Source organism: Pungitius pungitius, chromosome 20 (assembly GCF_949316345.1).
Source record: "Pungitius pungitius chromosome 20, fPunPun2.1, whole genome shotgun sequence".
Lineage (NCBI taxonomy): Eukaryota > Metazoa > Chordata > Actinopteri > Perciformes > Gasterosteidae > Pungitius > Pungitius pungitius.
The window spans coordinates 15,935,032-15,956,716 of NC_084919.1; the positions used below are offsets into that span (position 1 = coordinate 15,935,032).

A 21,685-nucleotide genomic window follows, 5' to 3' on the forward strand; every position below is an offset into this window, starting at 1 on the left:
CAGGACCATAAAAATGGCAACAAACATCACTAGTCAACAGATTTGGGACATGAATTCAGGTCCAGCTTACTCAATCGACTGCCATGAGTTGAAAGATTTCAGCGATATTGAACAACTGACGCTGTTATGCAGATTCGTGAACTCTGGACAAACACAGGGAGAGGACATCGATGAGGCTGTGTTGCATTGTTTAAACACCAAAGAAACACCACCCACCTTGTGTCAGTGGCGACTGATGGCGTACCGAGTATGAAAAGAGCACAGAGTGGGTTTGTGACTTTACTTGAGAAATCGCTGGACAGAAAGCTGCTGACGTTTCACTGCATCCTGCACCGAGAGGCATTGTTGTTAAAACATTTCCCCCGGAATAAACAGAAGTGATAAATCTCGTCATTCAAATAGTGAATCAAATCGTGGCAAAAGGACTGAATCCCTGACAGTTTCGTCCATTTTTAGAAGAAGTTGAGTGTGCATATTCTGATCTCCTTCTGCAAAACAAAGTCCTGTGGCTCTCCAGAGGACAGGTGCTGAAACGGTTTCCTGTATGTCTGGAGCACGTAAAAGCTTTCCTGGAAAGCAAAGGCCTCAGCTTTCCTGAGGTGGAGCAAACAGATTGGCTGTAAAAGCTGGACTTCATTGTGGATATGACAGCGCACCGTAACATGTTAAACTGAAGCCTACAGGGGATAGGAGGCACAGCCCTGCAGATGCTGGAGGAAGTTTTGGCATTTGAGCGCAAGTTGACAGTATTTGCAGAGAAGTACGCCGTCTCACTTCTCCTCCTTGTATGAGTGCAGAGAAGCACACAATTATATACATTACGAGTATTTACATGGCGCACCATGACCATGAATAATTAGTTTGGACACGTTAACGTTATGTTCCGTGAATCATTTGAAACTTCTCATTCAGTTTAATCTTGTTGCGTGATAAGCTTCATCCCCAAATACGCAACTCCGAAAATATCAAAATTGCACTTCTCATGCACACGCCAAAATTCGAACGTTTTTGAATATAATAAAGGCCTCAAAAGTGTGATGGAAGAGGTGAAAGAATAATTAGGCCCTAATAAAAGTTAAAAAATAAAGTGCACTAGTAAACAGACAACATTACTCTACACAACTGTGTTGTGAGTGTATGTGAAAGTGACAAGTGTATGTGCATAAGGAGTGGGGGACCCGGGCTCTGTTGATTAGCCCGACTACCGATGAGAAGAAACTGTTAGTGTGGCGTGAGTTCTTGGTCCTGATGGACCTCAGCCTCTTGCCAGATGGAAGGGCCACAAACAGTTTGTAGGATCACTGTTACATCATTGCAACAACTTATGTTGGAGTAGAAGCAAAGAGACCAGGAGAATCTCCGTGAAGCACAAAACGGAGGATGCAAAAATGTCTCTTTCCTCAACAGCAGCTGGAGCAGTTTATTGCACAGTGAGCACACGTTGGAGAGAAAATGCCTGGCAGCTGTGTGCGAGAACCACGATTGCCGAGTCGCACTAACCAGCCGGCCAGTTTCCCTCTCCTACGGCATCTCACCGCGTGAGTAAAGGTGAGTGCACCTTTGAATAGAGTTTGCAGTAATGCCACAGAAGAAAGAAGAAGAGTTGAACTAACTGCCTTGGAGTTGTTCCTCGGATGTTCATGAGCTCATCTCTGGAGCAAAAGCTCTGGGAATCCCAACAGATAACAGAATTAACAACAAAAACAACAAAAAACAAAGAGCACCAACGCATCATGGCAGCCATCTTCGGTGCCATCTTGGCTGCTTAAAATCCATGATTAGGGCTACTGCGAGTACTGCGAGTGAACTGGGAACATCTGGAGCAGTGTTTCTCAACCGGTGGGTCCCGACCCACTAGTGGGTCGCGGACCCGTTAGTAGTGGGTTTGCACCCCCCCCTTCGACACCGCTAGCGAACGCGGGAGCACGCCCCCCCTCCCCGTTGACCGGTTGAATTGGGTCGCGGCTCGTCATTAAGAGGTAAAGGTGGGTCCCGGAGCCAGACAAGTTGAGAACCACTGATCTGGAGGATGCCCCGGTCCAAAGAATTTTCAATTCACCCCTCCGGTGGAGCTGCTATAAAATTCCTGTGGAGGGAGGGGGCATTGAATCAGAGTGGTATTCAAAACTTCTATTGCTTAAGCTGCGGCAGTGAGTTGTGGCTTCAAGGGGCGATATCTCTCGAACCCCGTGGTGGACACTGGTGGTCAGAGAAGCCGTTCAACTGAAGGAGGCTTTCAGGGTTTAATATGTGGTGGGTCTCCGGAGGGAGTTGCCATGTACCGACGAGAAGGCAAAGCAGCGAGGATGGGAGGAGTTTAAGGTAGCTATGCAGAAGGACTTTGGTTGGCATCAAAGTCCTTCTGTAAGACCATCCGGCACCTCAGGATGTGGAACGGGGAATCATCCAAGCTGTGTACAGTAAGGATGAGACCCTGCTGACATCAACTGAGGAGGTTATCGGAAGAAGCACATTGAGGAACTGCTGAATCCAACTACTATGCCTTCTTTGGTAGAGAACAGAGTGGTGGTAACGCTCTTCAAAAAGTGGGACCAGAGACTGTGTGCCAACTACAGCTACCTCCCTGGTAAAGTCTAGTCCAAAGTGCCGGAATGCAGGGTTTGTCCGACAGACGAACCAAGGATTGAAGAGGAACAATTCCGCTAAGGTCATGGAACCAGCTCTTTACTCTTTCAAGGATCTTGGAAGGGGCCTGGCAGTAATGCTAATCCAGTCTACAGTCTTTTGTAGACCTGTAGAATGCGTATGACCGGGTCCCCCGAGAGATGATGTGGGAGGTGTTGCGAGAGTATGGGGTGAGGGGCTCCCTACTAGCGGTTAGCCAAGGTTTCTTCCCATTTTTCAACATGAAAGAGTTTTCATGTTTTGGGGAGTTTTTCTTGTGCCAATGTGAGGGTTTCGGGACAGAGGATGTCTCATTTGTACAGACAGTACAGCCCTCTGAGGCAAATTTGTTGTTGGTGATTTTGGGCTGTACAAAATAAAATTAATTGAAATTGAATTGTGAAGCGGTTGGGACGAGGATCAGCGCCTCTAAACCTGAGGCCATGGTTCTCAGCAGGAAATCAATGGATTGACTACTCGAGGTAGGGAATGTGTCCTTACTCCAAGGTGTTCAAGTAGATCGGGATCCTGTTCGCAAGTGAGGGGAAGATGGAGTGTGAGTTTGGCTGGAGTATTGGAGCACCAGGGATGGTATTGCACTCGCGAGAAAAGAGCCGGATGACAAAGCTCTCAATCTGTCAGTCCAGGGTTCGAAATGAGGGGGGTCTGGGGGGGTCCCGGACCCCCCATAAGCCATTGGGGACCCCCCATAAGAATTTATTTTTAGATTTTGGGGGGTCCCCGAAAAATATTTTTAACATTAAAAATGATTGTGTAATTATAGGTCTTTAGTGACGTTTTATATTTATAACAAAAAATTACTTTATTTCCTAGCGCGATTGAGCAGCAATCAGGGCAGCTAATAGCGTCACAGATTGTTGTCGTGGTCCTCCGGAGTAAACAGTACAGTCTGTGACGCAGACACGTAGGTCATTGAACGCGGCAAAAAAGAAGCCTCACAAAGAGTGAAATCTAAAGAACCCTAATGAAAATCCCGTAAGTGCTTCGATTATGTTTATATCTCCATAATAATTGCTTAATATAGTAAAATATTTGGAGTTGGTGTTCCTATATCAAAAGTTGCATTAACTTAGATGATTAGAAGAGTGCGTTTGTCAACGTTTCTTGCTGTACGTGTATAAGCCAAACAAACTGCCAGCTAACAGCAGACATGTAGCAGTTAGCTAGACTAGTTATTCAAAGCTAGCATGCCAACATAATTGTCCAGTCAGTGATTACGAAAGATAGTGAGGACTTAATTCAAGTCTGTGAGTTTTGAATGGGAAAATGTCATCCACGTGAATCGTGTAGATCCGAAGAGGTTTTTTGGGGGGGGGGTCCGAGACCCGGGGCTAATACGGTACAGGTGTCTTAACGGCCGTTATCTACCAGACCGAATAGTAACTCTGATTTCGGTGCCTTATTTAGATGCCACTTAAATGCCTCCCGCTTCTCCCTGATGCTCCGAAAACGGACGTTAGAGGGAAGTGAAACAGCGCCGCACGGGACGCTAGTAAACACTACACTGGACAGGTAACGTTAGCCTACCGTTAGCTAGCAGCTGAAGTATATACATATTTTAAATATGTCAATGGAGCAACCACGGTTAAAATACTGACAGCTAAACGGTGTAAAGTGTGTCTGTGTTTCACTGAACAGTCTGTAGCTGCCGTTGTCTGAAAAACAAACAGATGTTGCGTTCACGTGAAATTCGCCTCGCCAGCCTTGTGCTGCATTCGAAGGTGTTGTAAAATACCCTTTTCCCATTGTTTTTGTCGTTTAACAGTAATTTACTGGTGAAATAAGTTTTTGTTATAAGTTATTGTTATTACATTATTAATAATTCATTTAATGTTGAGCTCACTATCGTTTCCTTTTTTTTTTTACTAACTAAAAAAAAAGAAGCAAGTAGGTCTTCTCTCCAACCCCAGTTAACACTAACCTGATGAAGTTGTTAACAAATAAATAAAATATGTGCCTGGTCACTTAACATGTTGATTTTGAATAATGTGGTTACTATTGGATTATTGTCATATTAATGGCTTTCGGTCATGTTAGAATATCTTACTTTTTTTTTTAAACGTGTCCCTAAAGATCTTAGTTCAGGTTATAGATTGACTACTTTAAAACAAAGTAAACCATCTAATGTAGGTACAGTCTTCATAGACATCATTATTATTCAATCCAGCGGCTAGTTGTTTTACAAATTCCATTAACATAAGGGATGAGAAATGCCATTTGTATTTCATCCAACCCTTTGAAGGTGCATGGTGCTGCCATAATGAGTACACCTGGTGGATTTAGGTAACTTGGTTAACTTCCTTGCTCAAGGAAAGAATGACCTGTTATCCACTTTGTCATGTCAGGGATTTATATAAGGTGCTGTAACTTTGTTGGTCCAGAATTAGAGGGTTACCTGTTTGATTATAGCCAATCCACTTCTCCAGACACCACTACACTACTGGGACTAGCCCAAACCATGAAAAACATCCCAAGACCATTATCTCACCTTCAAAATATGTCAATATAATTTTGCCTGCAGTATATAGTGTAGCAAGGTAGTCTTCAGTATTTTTTATAGTTACATTTCAGGGGACCCTCCAAGAGTCCTAAGTCATTTCGAACCCTGTGTCAGTCATCAGTCTACACTCATCCTGGTCATGAAGGATGGGTCATAACCGAAAAAACTAGGTCACAGGTACAAGTGACCAAAATGGGTTTCCTCAGGAGGGTGGCTGGCGTCTCCCTTGGAGATAACTCTCAGAGTTAAGCCGTAGCTTATTTATGTTGAAAGGAGCAAGTTGAGGTGGTTGAGGCATCTGGTGCCTCCTGGGTGGCTTCCTAAGGAGTTGTTCCAGGCACGGCCCGGCTGGGAAGAGGCCTCGGGGGAAGACCTAGGAGTACCTGAAGAGATTATATCTCTACACTGGTCTGGGAAACCCGTGGAATCCCCCAGTCAGAGCTGGTAGATGTGCCCCGGGAAAGGTAAGTCCCTGCTTGAACTGTTGCCCCTGCAACCCGACCATGGATAAAGCGGTTGACAAAGAGATGGTCAAATATAAATTGTCACACTGAACTTATCTTATCAAAGTAAAGACTTGAAAGACAGGACATTAATAGCCTTTTTATCACAGCGACAAACTGTGACTTCATGGAACTGTGGGTCCTGTCCACAGACCCTCTAAATAACAAATATATGGTCTGAAGTTCGGGTGGCCTCTTTGATGTATCCAAATGAAAGCTTCCTGGCATTTTGCTCTTACCTTGTAGTGAAAGAGGAAGAGGCCACAGAAGAAGCTATACATGTCCGCTGTGAGCAGAGAGAGATTGACTGAGGTGGCGCTTGTTCTCTTTAACACCACTGGCATGAAGCTATACAGGCAGAACATGAAGGCACTGAAACAGATATACAGAAGACCTGCAGACACACACATGGAGCCAATTGATTGATTGAACTAGTCGATCTCGGCACATTTCACTTAGTTACTTGTGTGTATGAATCCAACTTTCTCCGTGCAAGTGCATTCTCACCTATCTGCCAGTCCCAGGGTACCTTCAGCAGCTCTTTGTGCTCCATGATGGCCCTGCAACAGAGCACAAATGCAGAGCTTAACCTCTAATGGCCATTTTCCTATTGTTTCTAATAACATCTTGTAGCAATTCTTGGGTTTAAAAAATTTAAAAAAACAAAAACAAAACCAAACCTCTAATTCACTGCTCTAATACACAAAGATCTCAAGGAATATTTGCGTCCAAAACTTTTGACATTAGAAGATTCCTGCCCGAGCAAAAGGGCAATTAAATGGCAAGAACATCTATTTTAGAAACTGCCTCACAGTCGACCTAGGAAAGCCATACATCCTCTGAGTACCTTACACAGCGCAAAAGGTTGTTTCACTCTGTGAAGTCAAACTTTAAACTCGCCACAATGAAATGGCTACTAGGGGGAGTTAAATCATCAAACAATATGGGCTCATTTGATCAACGGGTTGAAGGGTCTCCGCTTTCCAGTTTATCACTTTTTAGGGACTGCAGTGTGCAGATATGTTCAAATGCCCCCTTTTTTGTTTTTTAGAAAAGGCAAAAAATACACTGCATGCAAACATGGCAGATTTATCTTGACATGGACATGAACATGGGGGAGACTCAGGAGTACCGATGGAATCCACAAGTTTCTATTTGGCCATGCCAGTGTTTCCCTAACCAACATTTGGCGATTATGAAGTTAACATCTAACATCTAAGTTAATATCTAACTTTAAACTGACATGATCTGCAAGAACGACACATGTTGTCTTTGTTCAACTGATATCTAAAAATCTGTTTGCATTAAATATATTTAAAACATCATCCTGTAGACAATGAATCAAACAGTCAGTGTTCAGTACCTCAACAGTACTCCCTGCAGTTAAAAGGTGTATCTCTCTTCATTACTAATAGCTCAGATAGCTCAAAGACTCACAGCTGGATGCCACTGAAGAAGGATCCAAATAGTCCCATCATGCCAAGGAACTCCACACGACTCAGGTTCTTCACGATAAACTCCTGACAGACGTTGGAAATCCCGTAGAGGGTCGCTCCACCCACGACCAAGAGGTCCCCAAACAGCTTCTGCTCTCCTGCTACAGGAGAAAAAGGGTAGGCAAGACTGCAAGATGAACAAACCTGGCACCCTCCACATGTACTGATAACATGGCGTGCTGTGCATAGATCAGGAGCACGGTGGGACACTCACCGAGACCTTGCTGTCGACCGAGCAGTATGTCAGCTCCCACCATGCAGCCGACACCCAGCAGACACAGTCCCACCCCGACAAAGTGGACAGTCTTGTACCTCACTAAAAGAAAGAACCAGGACAGCAGCAGGACCACTGGGATGCCAAAACAGTCCAACAGCTGAGTGGAAGGACGGACACACAGAGACAAACACATACAGACATGGTGAGTTTTATTTAGTTTAGTAAAATTCTTCCCCCTGGGAGGGTTCATCGCTTCAGACCAGAAGTGGGCTGGAAACATACCGTGCAACGGTGGACTCTCAGCCAGAGCATCTCTTCCACCAAGGCTTGAGTGAGCAGTTTGAGTCGGGCCTTGATTCCATCCCTGTAAACCAATGACTTTTTTTTTTTTTACCTTTGAGGTTTGGCTATTTGATATGATAGGATGTGGTCTTGTGGTTAAGGTGTGAGAGCTGAGATCTGATAAGTCAAGCCACGGACCCCACAGGGGTCCCTCTGCTCTGGACTGAGAGTTGACAGGCAGCTCCCTCCTCTCAAAACTTTCTTTCTGAATTGGCCCTGGTCTGTCACGTAGGCGTGGAGGTGCAGGCAGAAGCAGGACTCAAATGCAGGGTCTTCCACGAGAAGTGCTCTTTATTTCACAAAACAAAAACCGACGTGCTCCAACCACGGGAGACAATGACGCGACAAAGGACAACAGGCACACAGGGCTTAAATACACGAGGGAGGTGCAGGTGATTGGACACAGGTGGAAACACTCAGGCAATCACGGGACAAGGCAGGAAGTGAAGTTAACCCAGGACCACAAGGAACATGAAACTTCAAACTAAAACAGGAAGGGAGACCAAACCGTGACAGAACCCCCCCCTCAAGGACCGAATTCCAGACGGTCCTAAAGGGGAGCAGGACCGGAAAAAATCAGACAAGGGGAGGGAGGGTGGGGACCCGATGATCCTGGGCCGCGCGGGGAACTCCGGGTGATGGCGGCCATGTGTCGGGTCCATCGGGGGGCCTGCCGGGTCGGCGACCGGGCCTCAGGGTCTCCGGGGGCCTGCCTGGTCGGCGACCGGGCCTCAGGGTCTCGGGGGGCGTGCCGGGTCGGCAACCGAGCCTCAGGGTCTCGGGGGGCGCCGGGCGGTGGGGCTCCGGCGTCGTCGTGGTGGGGGGCGCCGAGCTGTGCGGCTCCGGCGTCGTGGCGGGGGGCGCAGAGCTGTGCGGCTGCGGCGTCGTCGTGGCGGGGGGCGCCGAGCTGTGCGGCTGCGGCGTCGTCGTGGCGGGGGGCGCCGAGCTGTGCGGCTGCGGCGTCGTCGTGGCGGGGGGCGCCGAGCTGTGCGGCTGCGGCGTCGTCGTGGCGGGGGGCGCCGAGCTGTGCGGCTGCGGCGTCGTCGTGGCGGGGGGCGCCGAGCTGTGCGGCTGCGGCGTCGTCGTGGCGTGGGGCTCCGGCCCAACCCCTGACCCCACCCCCCCTTCAAGGACCGACTTCCAGGCGGTCCCAAGAGGGTGGGAGGGAGGGGTCATGGTCAGGCGCCGCGGGGCCGGGACCGGGGGCGTGGTTCTCGGGGCAGGAACGGGCGCTGACGGGGTTCTCGGGGCAGGAACGGGCGCTGACGGGCGTCTCGGCGCAGGAACGGGCGCTGACGGGCGTCTCGGCTGACGGGCGTCTCGGCGCAGGAACGGGCGCTGACGGGCGTCTCGGCGCAGGAACGGGCGCTGACGGGCGTCTCGGAGCAGGAACGGGCGCTGACGGGCGTCTCGGAGCAGGAACGGGCGCTGACGGGCGTCTCGGAGCAGGAACGGGCGCTGACGGGCGTCTCGGCGCAGGAACGGGCGCTGACGGGCGTCTCGGCGCAGGAACGGGCGCTGACGGGCGTCTCGGCGCAGGAACGGGCGCTGACGGGCGTCTCGGAGCAGGAACGGGCGCTGACGGGCGTCTCGGCGCAGGAACGGGCGCTGACGGGCGTCTCGGCGCAGGAACGGGCGCTGACGGGCGTCTCGGCGCAGGAACGGGCGCTGACGGGCGTCTCGGCGCAGGAACGGGCGCTGACGGGCGTCTCGGGGCCGGAACGGGCGCTGACGGGCGTCTGGGGGCCGGAACGGGGGAAGACGGGCGTCTGGGGGCCGGAACGGGCGAAGACGGGCGTCGGGTGGCCCGCTCGGGCTGGAACGAGCGTCTTGGGGCCCGCTTAGGCTGGAACGGGCGTCTGGGGGCCGAGTCGGGCTGGAACGGGCGTCTTGGGGCCCGCTTAGGCTGGAACGGGCGTCTGGGGGCCGAGTCGGGAGCCGGGACTGCGGGGGTTCGTCGGCTCCTTCTCCTCGGATTGAGGAGGTCCCGGAGCCTGAAGCATTCCTCCTGGTAGCTCCTGGGGCCAACAACGACATTCGTTTTCCATTGAAAAAATGGGCTTCTTAAGTCGAGGTAGTCAGGCCCCAGGTCGCTCCAGGAGTCCGCTGGCATGCCGGTGTTGGTGTTTCGCCGGGCAGCCTGCTGCATGCTCCGTGGTCCCCCAAACGCAAGGCGAGTTCCCAAATATTTTTAATTTGGGTAAAACCCTGCTGAGTCCTTTCTTGGTCGCGTCATTCTGTCAGGTGGGCGTGGAGGTGCAGGCGGAAGCAGGACTCAAATGCAGGGTCTTCCACGAGAAGTGCTCTTTATTTCACAAAACAAAAACCGACGTGCTCCAACCACGGGAGACAATGACGCGACAAAGGACAACAGGCACACGGGGCTTAAATACACGAGGGAGGTGCAGGTGATTGGACACAGGTGGAAACACTCAGGCAATCACGGGACAAGGCAGGAAGTGAAGTTAACCCAGGACCACAAGGAACATGAAACTTCAAACTAAAACAGAAAGGGAGACCAAACCGTGACACTGGTCAGTGTTAACTTTTCGAATCGACTTGTGTCGATGATAGGAATAAGGATTCGGGCTCTCCAGCTTTCATTTGGGCTCTCCGGGTTTCAGCGTTTGGGCCTCTCTAACTCATCTTGGACCAAACCTCGTCGGTGGGACCCATTTTCTAGCTGTTCAAAAGAATCCCGGCTCCCAGCTCACCAAGAAGGAAAACTTCCTCTACCCCCTTGGATCCAGCTTTTGTGTTAGAAAAACACAAAAGCTCTTCAATCCCCTCAGAAAAAGGACATTCGAGAAAACACAGCAGGGGGGGGGTTTGCCTTGCTGCTGACGATTGACCGGCTAACAGTTCTAGCTGACGGGTCGTTGGCACGCTGTCACCCGGGGGGCCTTACGCACTCCGGCAGCGGGGAAGATGTATGTCCGCTGGTACGTGTGTGCGCATATACGGACATATGCGCATACGTGTTGTAGCGGAATTGCCGTTCATGGAAAATATTTTTTATTCCACACTTTTTCAGGAGGGCAGGGAATAATTTCAGCAGTTATAATGTAGGGGAAAAACCGGCTTGATAGCACTTTGTCACCACCAGCACAGAGTGTACAACGGACCTTGATATTTCCGTCTTTAGCTGACAAATACTCAAAATATTGATTGTATTTCCCACTCAAAAATGCGCATCTCTCCCTCTCCTCCATTGTTGTTTGTGTCGCTGCGTGGTAGATCTATGTATGTACACGTGACGGGACCCTCATGCCGAAAACATTACTTTATTGTCGCATCTACGTGGCTTCACTCCCAGAGGCGCAATAATTCAAATATATATTTTACTTTTAATGACAAAATGATAGCGCACAGTGACTTGGACAAGTAACTTTAATCTGGCTACTGGTTTGGACATACTAACGCGTTAGATAGGATATTAAAAAATAAATTGACGACCAGCTTCATAAATTAACTATAGATAAAATGCATTTAGGGTACAACAAAATACAACCATGATTCTGGAGGATATGTATTCAATAAAGTAATGGGAATGTACTAAAACCACTGTAATCAATAGAATAATACCAAAGTACAGTTATGATTGTATTCAATGTAATGTAATCTACTGAAATGCATTCATGTAATACTTGATAACACCACAACTGATATTGACTGAGGCCTGTAACAGCCGAGCAACTTGAACTCACCAGGAGACCACTCCCAGGGGCATGGTCACCACTCCCAAGGGGCGTGGTCACCGACTTTCACACCTTTACTGATTGGTATTGTTAGTGCCATTTTCCATGTTATAAATTAGGTTTAAATTAAGATCATTTTGATTCATGTTCTATGATGATTTATTACATTATAAGTATGATTACAAAAATGTATAGTTAATACATGTTTAGTGTACATGCTTTGATTTTATACATTGGAGCTACGCGAGTGCGCGCACCTATTTAGGACGTAAGGAACCCGTGTTTGAGGAAGTAAGAAACCCTGTATAATGTTATGCTGGCAGATCTTTCAGTAAAGCGAACGGAGCGAACACACTGTTTTCTACCGTTGTTCAACACATAAACACGCGTAGACTCGTTCTTTCCGTTTTGGAGTGGTTAAATGAAAAGAAACAACTGCCGAACGTAAGAAGGGAACTTTAGCCACTACAGGTATAAATACTTGTAGGCAGCAATTGTTCTCGAGTTCGCTGGTTGAAGACAACGGCATGGTCTAGGGATGGTCGTAAGACTGTCCTGTGGCCTGATGGCAACTGCTTCCTACTGCATGTGCAGTTCATGGCAGTCATAGGGACTTATGTGAATTGTTTCAGAATTTCATAATTAATCAATAATTACACAATACAAATGACAGACTTGGCCTGCCTATTGCCAACCTTGTTAGAGGAAATCAAATTGAAGTGCTCCCACATCTCGGAGCGACCTCTCTTTGCCACAGGTTCCATTGTAAATTTGCTCTTTGTTACTCGCAACAACACTGACTTTGACAAGACAAGCCCGAACCCTGTTTCGCACCCATTTGAATCAAATCGAAGCAGTAACGTGACTGTGCGCCGGAACGAAGCTTCGCACGCCACTGATCACGTGATCAGCAGCGAACGAACCAATCACCGATACATTTGCTTCACCTTGCACTGGTTTATATTTTGACACAAGCTTCGAAGCAGGAGGGTTGGACGTAACAACACTAGAGACTAGTAGCTCCTCAGCTGAGATGTCCTTTTTAGCACAACACCTTTTCATTTACTAAATACTTTTGATTTTAACTGTTCATTCCAAGATGTCTCCTCTCCGTCTAGTGTTTCTTCATTATGTGGCAGCGCGAATGAGTGGCAGAGAAACACTCAGGGATTTAAAGATTTCCAGCAACGCCACTTGGGATAGGCCCAAGACCTTTAAAGCACACAGGTACGTTCCACTCAATAGGCAAGGGCTCGTGGTTCCCCGTTTACAAAACATTTTTATTCAACAACAAGATACAATATTCAATTCAATAAAAGGTAGGTAAATATAATTTACTATAAAATCTGGCATTTGTCACATAATCAAAAATAAACCTAATCAAATGCTAAAGGCCCACTGGTGAGAAGGGCCGGTGGTGGGGCAAGAGAATTAATAAAACCAACTTAAAGAAAACAAACAAGAGTTCACCCAGTGATGGCACAAAATCAAATGGAACACGACACACGAGGAAAACCACCACCACCCACGCCACCAGCCTGAACCACCAGGATTGCAGCCGCTAGAAGGGATAAACAAACAAAAATAGGTTACAACAAAATAAACCAAAAGCATACCAAACAACCTAAAACAGAAAATAATTCACACAAAAATCATCCTAACAAAACAATTTATGTAACCAAACAAATAAAGAAAATACAGGAAACAAACCAAAATAATACAAACTAAAGGATTAACCAATCAGTTGTTCAAAATAAGACTAAACTGGTTCAAATCTGGTGTCGGCAATCCACCAGGAAAGCCAACCATAGCCCCCCCAGCCAGCGATGGCGGCAGCCGGAAGTAGACACGCTGGGCACCTCGTGGCAAAGACAACAAATGTACACTTGGCAGCATTTAACAGCGGAGAACGCAGTAGACAAAGCAGCAGAGGCCCCAATCAACAGATGGTGCTGTCACCTGGATCACCACCTGTAGGGTTCAGCCAGCTGATGAACATTCCCTGTCGATGGACATGAAGTTAACTTTACTAAGCCACATTGATCAAGGCTTTTGGAGGCTAGATTTCAGTAACATACCTGTTTAAGGTCAAACCTGCACAGGGAGAGGGGGGGAGAGAAAGACCCACACGGCGGCAGACATCTACCTGTGGCCACAATGACATCAGCCACAGAATATTGATAGATCTAACCAGAGAGAGAACTAGAGGACACTTACCACCGATCGAGAGGATTAAGAACAGAAGCTGAGCCCGGTGCACAGAGCACGCGGTCGCTACTCTGCGCAGACAGATACCTGACCCGGAAATGATGCATCAGTGGGGGCGCAAGAAGGAAGGCCGCACTTATATACTGCCGCCCTAGTGGTCAGCCGGCGCAATTAACTTCAGCAAGACAACCTTCTTTCTATACTGCCACATTCTACCCCCAGTTCTTGCATCGACGCCCCGACGATGGATAGCTCAAGCCAAGTCCTACAGATTAGCACCAAGGTCTGAAAAGAGCAGAAACTGCATTAGACACAACAGTGGGAGGATTAGCAGACGCCACCCCTCCCACTGGCCGTGGAAGATGGTGAACATTAGCATGGTGGCCAGCAGTTGATCGTGTGGTTCGACGTGGGGCTTCGTGGCTGGGGCCGGGGCAGTCCACTGGAGGGGCCACCAGAAGTATCGATGCTCCAACCCGTGGAGCCATCGATGAGCTCCCCCCAGGAGAATCTGGGTCAGATGGCACTTGGTATGGATTTGGGGGATTCAAGATTGATCTGCTACAGGGCAAAGCCGAAGGGTGCACAGAGGGTGGTTGTTCAAGAACACACAAGTCATACTCGCATGACTGCTCATCCACAGAGGGTGGCTCTTCCACAACCAAGTTATGGAGAGAGGCACCACCAGGGGGGTCCACTCCAACCACCGCCTTCAGCATGTTGCGATGAACCTGCCTGACCCTTGTCGGGTCATCTACTGGCGCTATGGTGTATACTGAGCCGCCTTCCCTGGGTGCTCTCAACACTCGATACCTCACAGAGCTCCACCGATCCCGGATCTTATTGGGCCCCCTTGCACTGAAGTCACGCAAGAACACCAACTGACCTTCAAGCAGTGGCAGGTCCTTAACATGCCTATCATGAGTTTGCTTTCTGCGGTCAGCCGCATGTTGCAAGCGCTCCTTTGCACCCTCAAATGCCACTTGCAGTCGAGCCTGATGCTCCCGAACCCACTCATGAACCGTTCCACTAACAGGACTCTCAACCCTACCCAGCAAGAAATCCACTGGCAGCCTAGGCTCCTGGCCAAACATTAGGAAGAAAGGGGACTCTCCAGTAGCCTGATGGGGCGTTGTGTTATAGCAGTATAGTACCTGGGGCAAACATGCGTTCCAGTCCCGCTTTCGAGACACAGGCAGTGTACGCAGCAGATTGTGGAGGGTTCTGTTGAACCGCTCACACTGACCATTCCCAGCTGGATGGTATGGGGTAGTGCGGGTTTTTACAACACCATACAAATTGCAAAGTTGTTGGATGAGAGAGCTTTCAAAATTACGGCCCTGGTCGGAATGCAACCGAGCAGGGACGCCAAATTTGTAAAACCACTCCGCCACCAAAACCTTAGCCACAGTGGGGGAACGTTGATCTCTGGTGCGGACAGCTATGGTGTACTTACTAAAAACATCGGTCATCACTAAGATGTTTTCCACACCATTCTGGGCAGGCTCTAGAGTAGTGTAGTCCATGGCAAGGACTTTGTTGGGGCGAGACGCCAACAGATGTCCCATGTAGCTATGAGCTGTTGGGTGAACATCTTTAGCAGTTTGACACCTCTCACACGTCTGACACCACTGGACCACATCTGAAGACATGCCAGGCCAGTAACACCGAGACCGAAGGAGCGCCAATGTCCGCTCCACTCCCTGATGCCCATGCTCCTGGTGGACTTGGGTCAAAACCTTGCTTTTCAGGGTACCAGGAAGCAACAGCTGAAGCACAGCCTCCGCACCATCGGAGCGGAACACCTGGCGATAAAAGATTCCATCCTTCTCCACCAGGCGGTCCCATTGTCGGAGAAGAGACAGCGTGGGCTGGGACAACCGTACCCGCTCTTCATGGCTGGGACGCCGCTTTGATTCCCAAAACACCAACAGTTCCTGGATAATAGGATCAGCCTGTTGAAAGGCACGCATCTCTGGGGAGGTGTGTTGTGGCAACGCTGCAATGGCAGCTTGGGTTGCCTCCACCTTCCTTGACCCCAAAGCTTGCTGCAAAGGCTGAGGTATTGCAGTAGTAGGAAGCATCACTTGCATATCCTGAGGACCGGGGGGATGCTGGCGAGAGAGAGCATCAGCATTTTTGTTGCTCCTCCCTGACCTATACTTAAGTTCGAAATCAAATGAAGCAAGCTGGGCTGCCCATCGCTGCTCAGTAGCAGCCAATTTAGCAGAAGACAGGTGGCTAAGGGGGTTGTTATCAGTATAGACCACACACTTATTACCCAACAAGTACTCTCTGAATTTGTCAGTCATGGCCCACTTAAGGGCCAAAAACTCTAGCTTCATGGAGCTGTAATTCAACATGTTCCTTTCGGTGGGCCTCAAGCCTCGACTAGCGTAGGCTATTGGTCTTACCGTTCCCGCTTGCTCTTGAGAGAGCACCGCTCCCAAACCACCATGACTTGCATCAACCTCCAGAATGAAGGGGAGGGAGAAATCTGCATAGGCTAGCACCGGTGTAGTGGTGAGCTTAGTTTTCAGTGCTTGGAAGCTCTTTTGGCACTCATCAGTCCAACACCTGATAAACCCCCGCTCAGACTTCTTACCAGTCTTAGCATGACCAACCTCAGCCACAACCCTGTGCAAGGGTGCTGCCAGCTCAGCAAAGCCCTCCACAAAACGCCGGTAATAACTGCCGAAACCAAGAAAAGACCGCAACTCTGAGGCAGTAGTGGGAATTGGCCAATTGGCTACCACTTCAATTTTTCTTGGATCGGTGGAGACACCCTCACCAGAAATCACATGGCCCAAGTAATGTACCTCCTTCTGAAAGAAGGAACATTTACTTAGCTTGGCCTTAAGGCCCTCACTTTGAAGTCGGTTTAGCACTACTTTTAATCGCTCCAGATGTTGTTCCACTGTTGATGAGAACACAACAATATCATCAAGGTACAACAAGAGAGACTGACACTGTTGATCCCCAAAAATACGCTGCATTAACCTCTGAAAGGTACTGGGGGCGTTACAGAGCCCAAAGGGCATCCTGTTCCATTCAAATAAACCAAAGGGTGTACAGAAGGCAGTCTTTGCCCGATCTGCTTCAGCAACTGGTACCTGGTTATAACCACTGGCCAGGTCCAGGGTAGAGAACCAGCAGGCACCAGATAGCGCATCCAGGGACTCCTCTATACGTGGCAGAGGAAAGGCATCCTTCCTGGTTTTGTTATTTAGCTGTCTGTAGTCAACGCACATGCGCAGACTACCATCCTTTTTCCTCACTAACACAATGGGGGAGGCATAGGGGCTGCTGCTCTCCCGGATTACCTGTGATGAGAGCAGCTGATTGATGTGCTCCTTTACAACCTCATAATCTGAGGGTGGAATACGCCTATAGCGTTGCCTGACCGGAGTGTCATCAACCAATGGGGATGTCATGGGAGATAAGGTGAGTACAACCCAAATCCCCATCGTGAGCCGAAAAGACAGAGGTGTACTGCCCAAGCAGGGACCTCACCTGACTCTGCTGATCGGCGGGCAGGGACGACAGGTCCATCTCTCCCATCTGCTGTGGTACAGTAGGGGAAACCGTATGAGAAGACATGGTCACCCTATTTGATGGCACCTCCGTGACTCCTGCAGGAAGGCTGATGACATTGACAGTGCCCAGTGTGCCAATAACTGTGCGGGGATGCAGCACGGCCTCAACAGAGCCTACATTAACCACCGGTATGTAGGCTGTGCCCCTAATCACCTTAACCAGGGCAGGAGAAGCAAGCAAGCCACTCGGCAAACCAGAGTCCAAGGGCTCAAACAACACTGTGGAGACAGAGAATTGTTCCGAGCATGTTGTTGCCACGATCTTCATGACACCACCAGGGATTCGCCAAACCCTTTTACCCCTGACCTTTACTCTTCCTAGACTGTCCTGAGGCACCTCTGCACAATGACACTGCTGCAGCGCTTGCACAATAGGCCCTGGGGCCTCAGAGACACAGGGCTGAGAAAACAAACCCAAGCCATGCTGCCCAAAGAGCTCTTGGTAGCATTTACGGATAACATTCATCCCTAGAACACCCGGCACTTGAGCCGGCACCCCACCAGGGGGGTCTCTTACAACCAATACTCCACAGTGGGGCATCACTTTGCCACAAAGCTGTACCTCTAGCTCCATGTAGCCGATATAGGGGATTGCCAGGCCGTTAGCGGCTCTAAGCTGTAGCCAATGACATAATTGGAGGCGATCCTGACCCCAAGGCTCAAAATGCTGGTGGAAAAAGCTCTCAGAGATCGTAGACACCATGGAACCAGTATCCACCAAACAAGGAACCTTCACTCCACCCATGTCTACAGCTAAATGGGGACACGACGCAATCAGCTCAGAAACCTCTGAGCTACTTGGTGCAACTTGTGAGCCAGTAGCGACCCCTCCCAAACTGTGGCTCTGCAGTTCGGTGGGCACTAGTTTTCCGACCCAGAAGCAAAACGAGACTGCCCACCAGGATTGGGTTGGGGCTGTGAATGAGATTGTGAACGAGGGACGTGCACCCGGCACTCCCTGGCAAAATGGCCGGGCTGATTGCAGCGCCTGCATATGGGAGGACCGGTACGAGATGGATGACTGTGCTGGTGAGAGGCCTGCAGCAGAGCAATACTTTCAGTAAGCTTGTTGAGCTGCTCTTGCTGACGCCGCAGCATCTCCCTCATCTCACTCATCTCTGACACAGGGGGGGAAGAGACCTGCGGGTTACCTTGGACACCATACTGGAGACCAAACACTGAGGGGACTGAATGACTGCGGCCCCTCATACCGCCAGGTAGACCTTCAAGCTCCCACTGAATTGCCTCTCCTCTAACAGCAAGCAGGGAGTAATTAGGCTGTCTACGCACTAACTGCTTCAACTCACGACGCAGGGAACTGTCCAGCACGTGCTCAACAAATTGGTCTCGCAAAAGGGCTTCAGCATTTGGCACACCAGCAGGTGCCCGCTGTTTCACCTTCTCCATGAGACCCATCAAAGCGAGGGAGAACTCCTGAAGAGTCTCTCCCTCTTGCTGCTTTCTGGAGAAGAAAGCCTCCTGCAGAGCAACATAAGACTCCGCGCACCCGTACAACTCCTGTAAAATGGCCAATACTCTATCGGGGTCCTCTCTCTCTGTGCTAGAGCGATACTTTAGCTCCTCCCTAGCTTCACCCTCTAGGTGGTCAAACAGGAAAAATGCCCGGTCAGACTGGGATAACCGCCGGGACCTCATACACGCCTCTATTTCCTCCCTCCACTCACTCAACCCCATACCTGTTCTTCCCCTAAAAACAGGACACTTCCTATCACGGGGTACAAACACCAGCCTCTCTGCTACAGGGATGCTGGAAGTGGGAGGGGCAGTGGGTGACGCAACAGAGGTAGACGGCAGGGCACTGAAGCCAGCCCGTTCCTGTCGTAACCGGTCATTATCAGCCTTTAACTGGGTTATCAGAGTTTTAAGTTCCTGTAACTCTTCCTCCATGGCTACAGTAAAACTCAAAAACGGCCACCTATGTCTAACCCACTCTACCAAGTCTCCCCAGAATTGGCACGAAGATCCACTGGAAACCACTGCTGCTTTGTCTCTTTAAACGCTCCCAAATGCCTACAAAAAAAACAACATTAATACACCAGAGAGAAAAAAACTAAAACCCACAGGGAACACACGTCATTGCCGTTAAAAGAGTAATCCTGCCAGCAACGCCAAGTGTGGCAGCGCGAATGAGTGGCAGAGAAACACTCAGGGATTTAAAGATTTCCAGCAACGCCACTTGGGATAGGCCCAAGACCTTTAAAGCACACAGGTACGTTCCACTCAATAGGCAAGGGCTCGTGGTTCCCCGTTTACAAAACATTTTTATTCAACAACAAGATACAATATTCAATTCAATAAAAGGTAGGTAAATATAATTTACTATAAAATCTGGCATTTGTCACATAATCAAAAATAAACCTAATCAAATGCTAAAGGCCCACTGGTGAGAAGGGCCGGTGGTGGGGCAAGAGAATTAATAAAACCAACTTAAAGAAAACAAACAAGAGTTCACCCAGTGATGGCACAAAATCAAATGGAACACGACACACGAGGAAAACCACCACCACCCACGCCACCAGCCTGAACCACCAGGATTGCAGCCGCTAGAAGGGATAAACAAACAAAAATAGGTTACAACAAAATAAACCAAAAGCATACCAAACAACCTAAAACAGAAAATAATTCACACAAAAATCATCCTAACAAAACAATTTATGTAACCAAACAAATAAAGAAAATACAGGAAACAAACCAAAATAATACAAACTAAAGGATTAACCAATCAGTTGTTCAAAATAAGACTAAACTGGTTCAAATCTGGTGTCGGCAATCCACCAGGAAAGCCAACCATAGCCCCCCCAGCCAGCGATGGCGGCAGCCGGAAGTAGACACGCTGGGCACCTCGTGGCAAAGACAACAAATGTACACTTGGCAGCATTTAACAGCGGAGAACGCAGTAGACAAAGCAGCAGAGGCCCCAATCAACAGATGGTGCTGTCACCTGGATCACCACCTGTAGGGTTCAGCCAGCTGATGAACATTCCCTGTCGATGGACATGAAGTTAACTTTACTAAGCCACATTGATCAAGGCTTTTGGAGGCTAGATTTCAGTAACATACCTGTTTAAGGTCAAACCTGCACAGGGAGAGGGGGGGAGAGAAAGACCCACACGGCGGCAGACATCTACCTGTGGCCACAATGACATCAGCCACAGAATATTGATAGATCTAACCAGAGAGAGAACTAGAGGACACTTACCACCGATCGAGAGGATTAAGAACAGAAGCTGAGCCCGGTGCACAGAGCACGCGGTCGCTACTCTGCGCAGACAGATACCTGACCCGGAAATGATGCATCCGTGGGGGCGCAAGAAGGAAGGCCGCACTTATATACTGCCGCCCTAGTGGTCAGCCGGCGCAATTAACTTCAGCAAGACAACCTTCTTTCTATACTGCCACAATTATTTGAACACAACAATTACTCGTTACTGAAAAAGGTGGTAGTCAGTTACCATCGTGAGCAATAGTGTATGTTTATCAACTGCAATGTCTCACTGTTCCGCATTAGATCTGCGTTGAGTCTTTCCCTTGATTTATCATTTACTAACCAATACACCTGTCCCTCTACACATATAGATCTACCTACATGTATGGAACACATGTGGTGTACAAACACCCAGCAACATCTCTGCCAGCTTGTAGGCACCCATGGCCTGCCATATGGTTGGTAGCTTAGCTTCCAGCTAGCTTAGCTTCCAGCTAGCTACCTTCCTCAGCTCTCCCCTCCTTATCTAACGCACGCACCTCCCTCTCCACGTGCATATTTGTTATTTAGATATTAGGATATCGTATTATAGCTTTTGTTCGTTTCCAATGGTATTGATTTGATCTTATTGTTGGAAGTTAATAAACCATGTTATACTTTAAGGAGCCGTTTTCTGTGATTTCTCTGTGCATATGTGTAGTGTGATGCTGGCTGGAAACAAAATAAAACATTCAATTCATTCCTCTCAATGAGTGAATATGAATTACGAGACATGATTTATAGTTGGTTATTAGTCCCTTTTTAGGGTGGTGCAACGTTATTTAGTGATTATAAATAATTCAATGGATGTCAATGATTTTATTTCACCTAGCTAGTATTCACTGAACAGGGGCAAAAGCAACTTTACCTTTTTTTTGCACTCCAACTTTAACTTAAGTCAAATTTCTTGCCTCATATATGACATTTCTGTAGAGATGCTACACCGTGAGGTTTAGCTAGTTAGCGACGTGCTAAGGCTGTATATGTTTGGAGGTGGAGGCTGGTTGATCGCAGGAATAACTTTGTCATGTCGCCATGTTAAAGTTAGCATCGCTACCCAGCTGCGACGCATACAGGACACGCAACCAGGACGTGGAAGAAAACAGGCACGTTTCATCCAAAATAATTAATTGTGTGAAGTTTTGTGGAGCTTTTGAGTTGGTCTTTCCTCAACACACTAGATTCACAGGTGCTACTTAACTACGTCCTAACAG

The 21,685-nt window shown here is 48.6% G+C and overlaps 1 protein-coding gene across 3 annotated transcripts in view; it reads right to left on the reverse strand.

Moving 5' to 3' along the window:
• The window catches only part of slc35f1 (solute carrier family 35 member F1), a 32,855-nt gene that overhangs the window by 7,382 nt on the left and 3,788 nt on the right, over positions 1 to 21,685 (reverse strand). Inside the window, exons 4-8 of one of the 3 annotated variants that reach the window (XM_062559483.1) lie at positions 7,360 to 7,519; positions 7,087 to 7,246; positions 6,157 to 6,209; positions 5,889 to 6,043; positions 217 to 327 (exon numbers count right to left, since the gene is read on the reverse strand). In XM_062559483.1, the coding sequence (XP_062415467.1) occupies positions 280 to 327; positions 5,889 to 6,043; positions 6,157 to 6,209; positions 7,087 to 7,246; positions 7,360 to 7,519 (576 nt within the window). In that variant the 3' untranslated portion in view covers positions 217 to 279. The remainder of the gene's footprint in view (positions 1 to 216; positions 328 to 5,888; positions 6,044 to 6,156; positions 6,210 to 7,086; positions 7,247 to 7,359; positions 7,520 to 21,685) is intronic. The other 2 variants (XM_037449344.2, XM_037449343.2) reach the window with 2 other exon arrangements.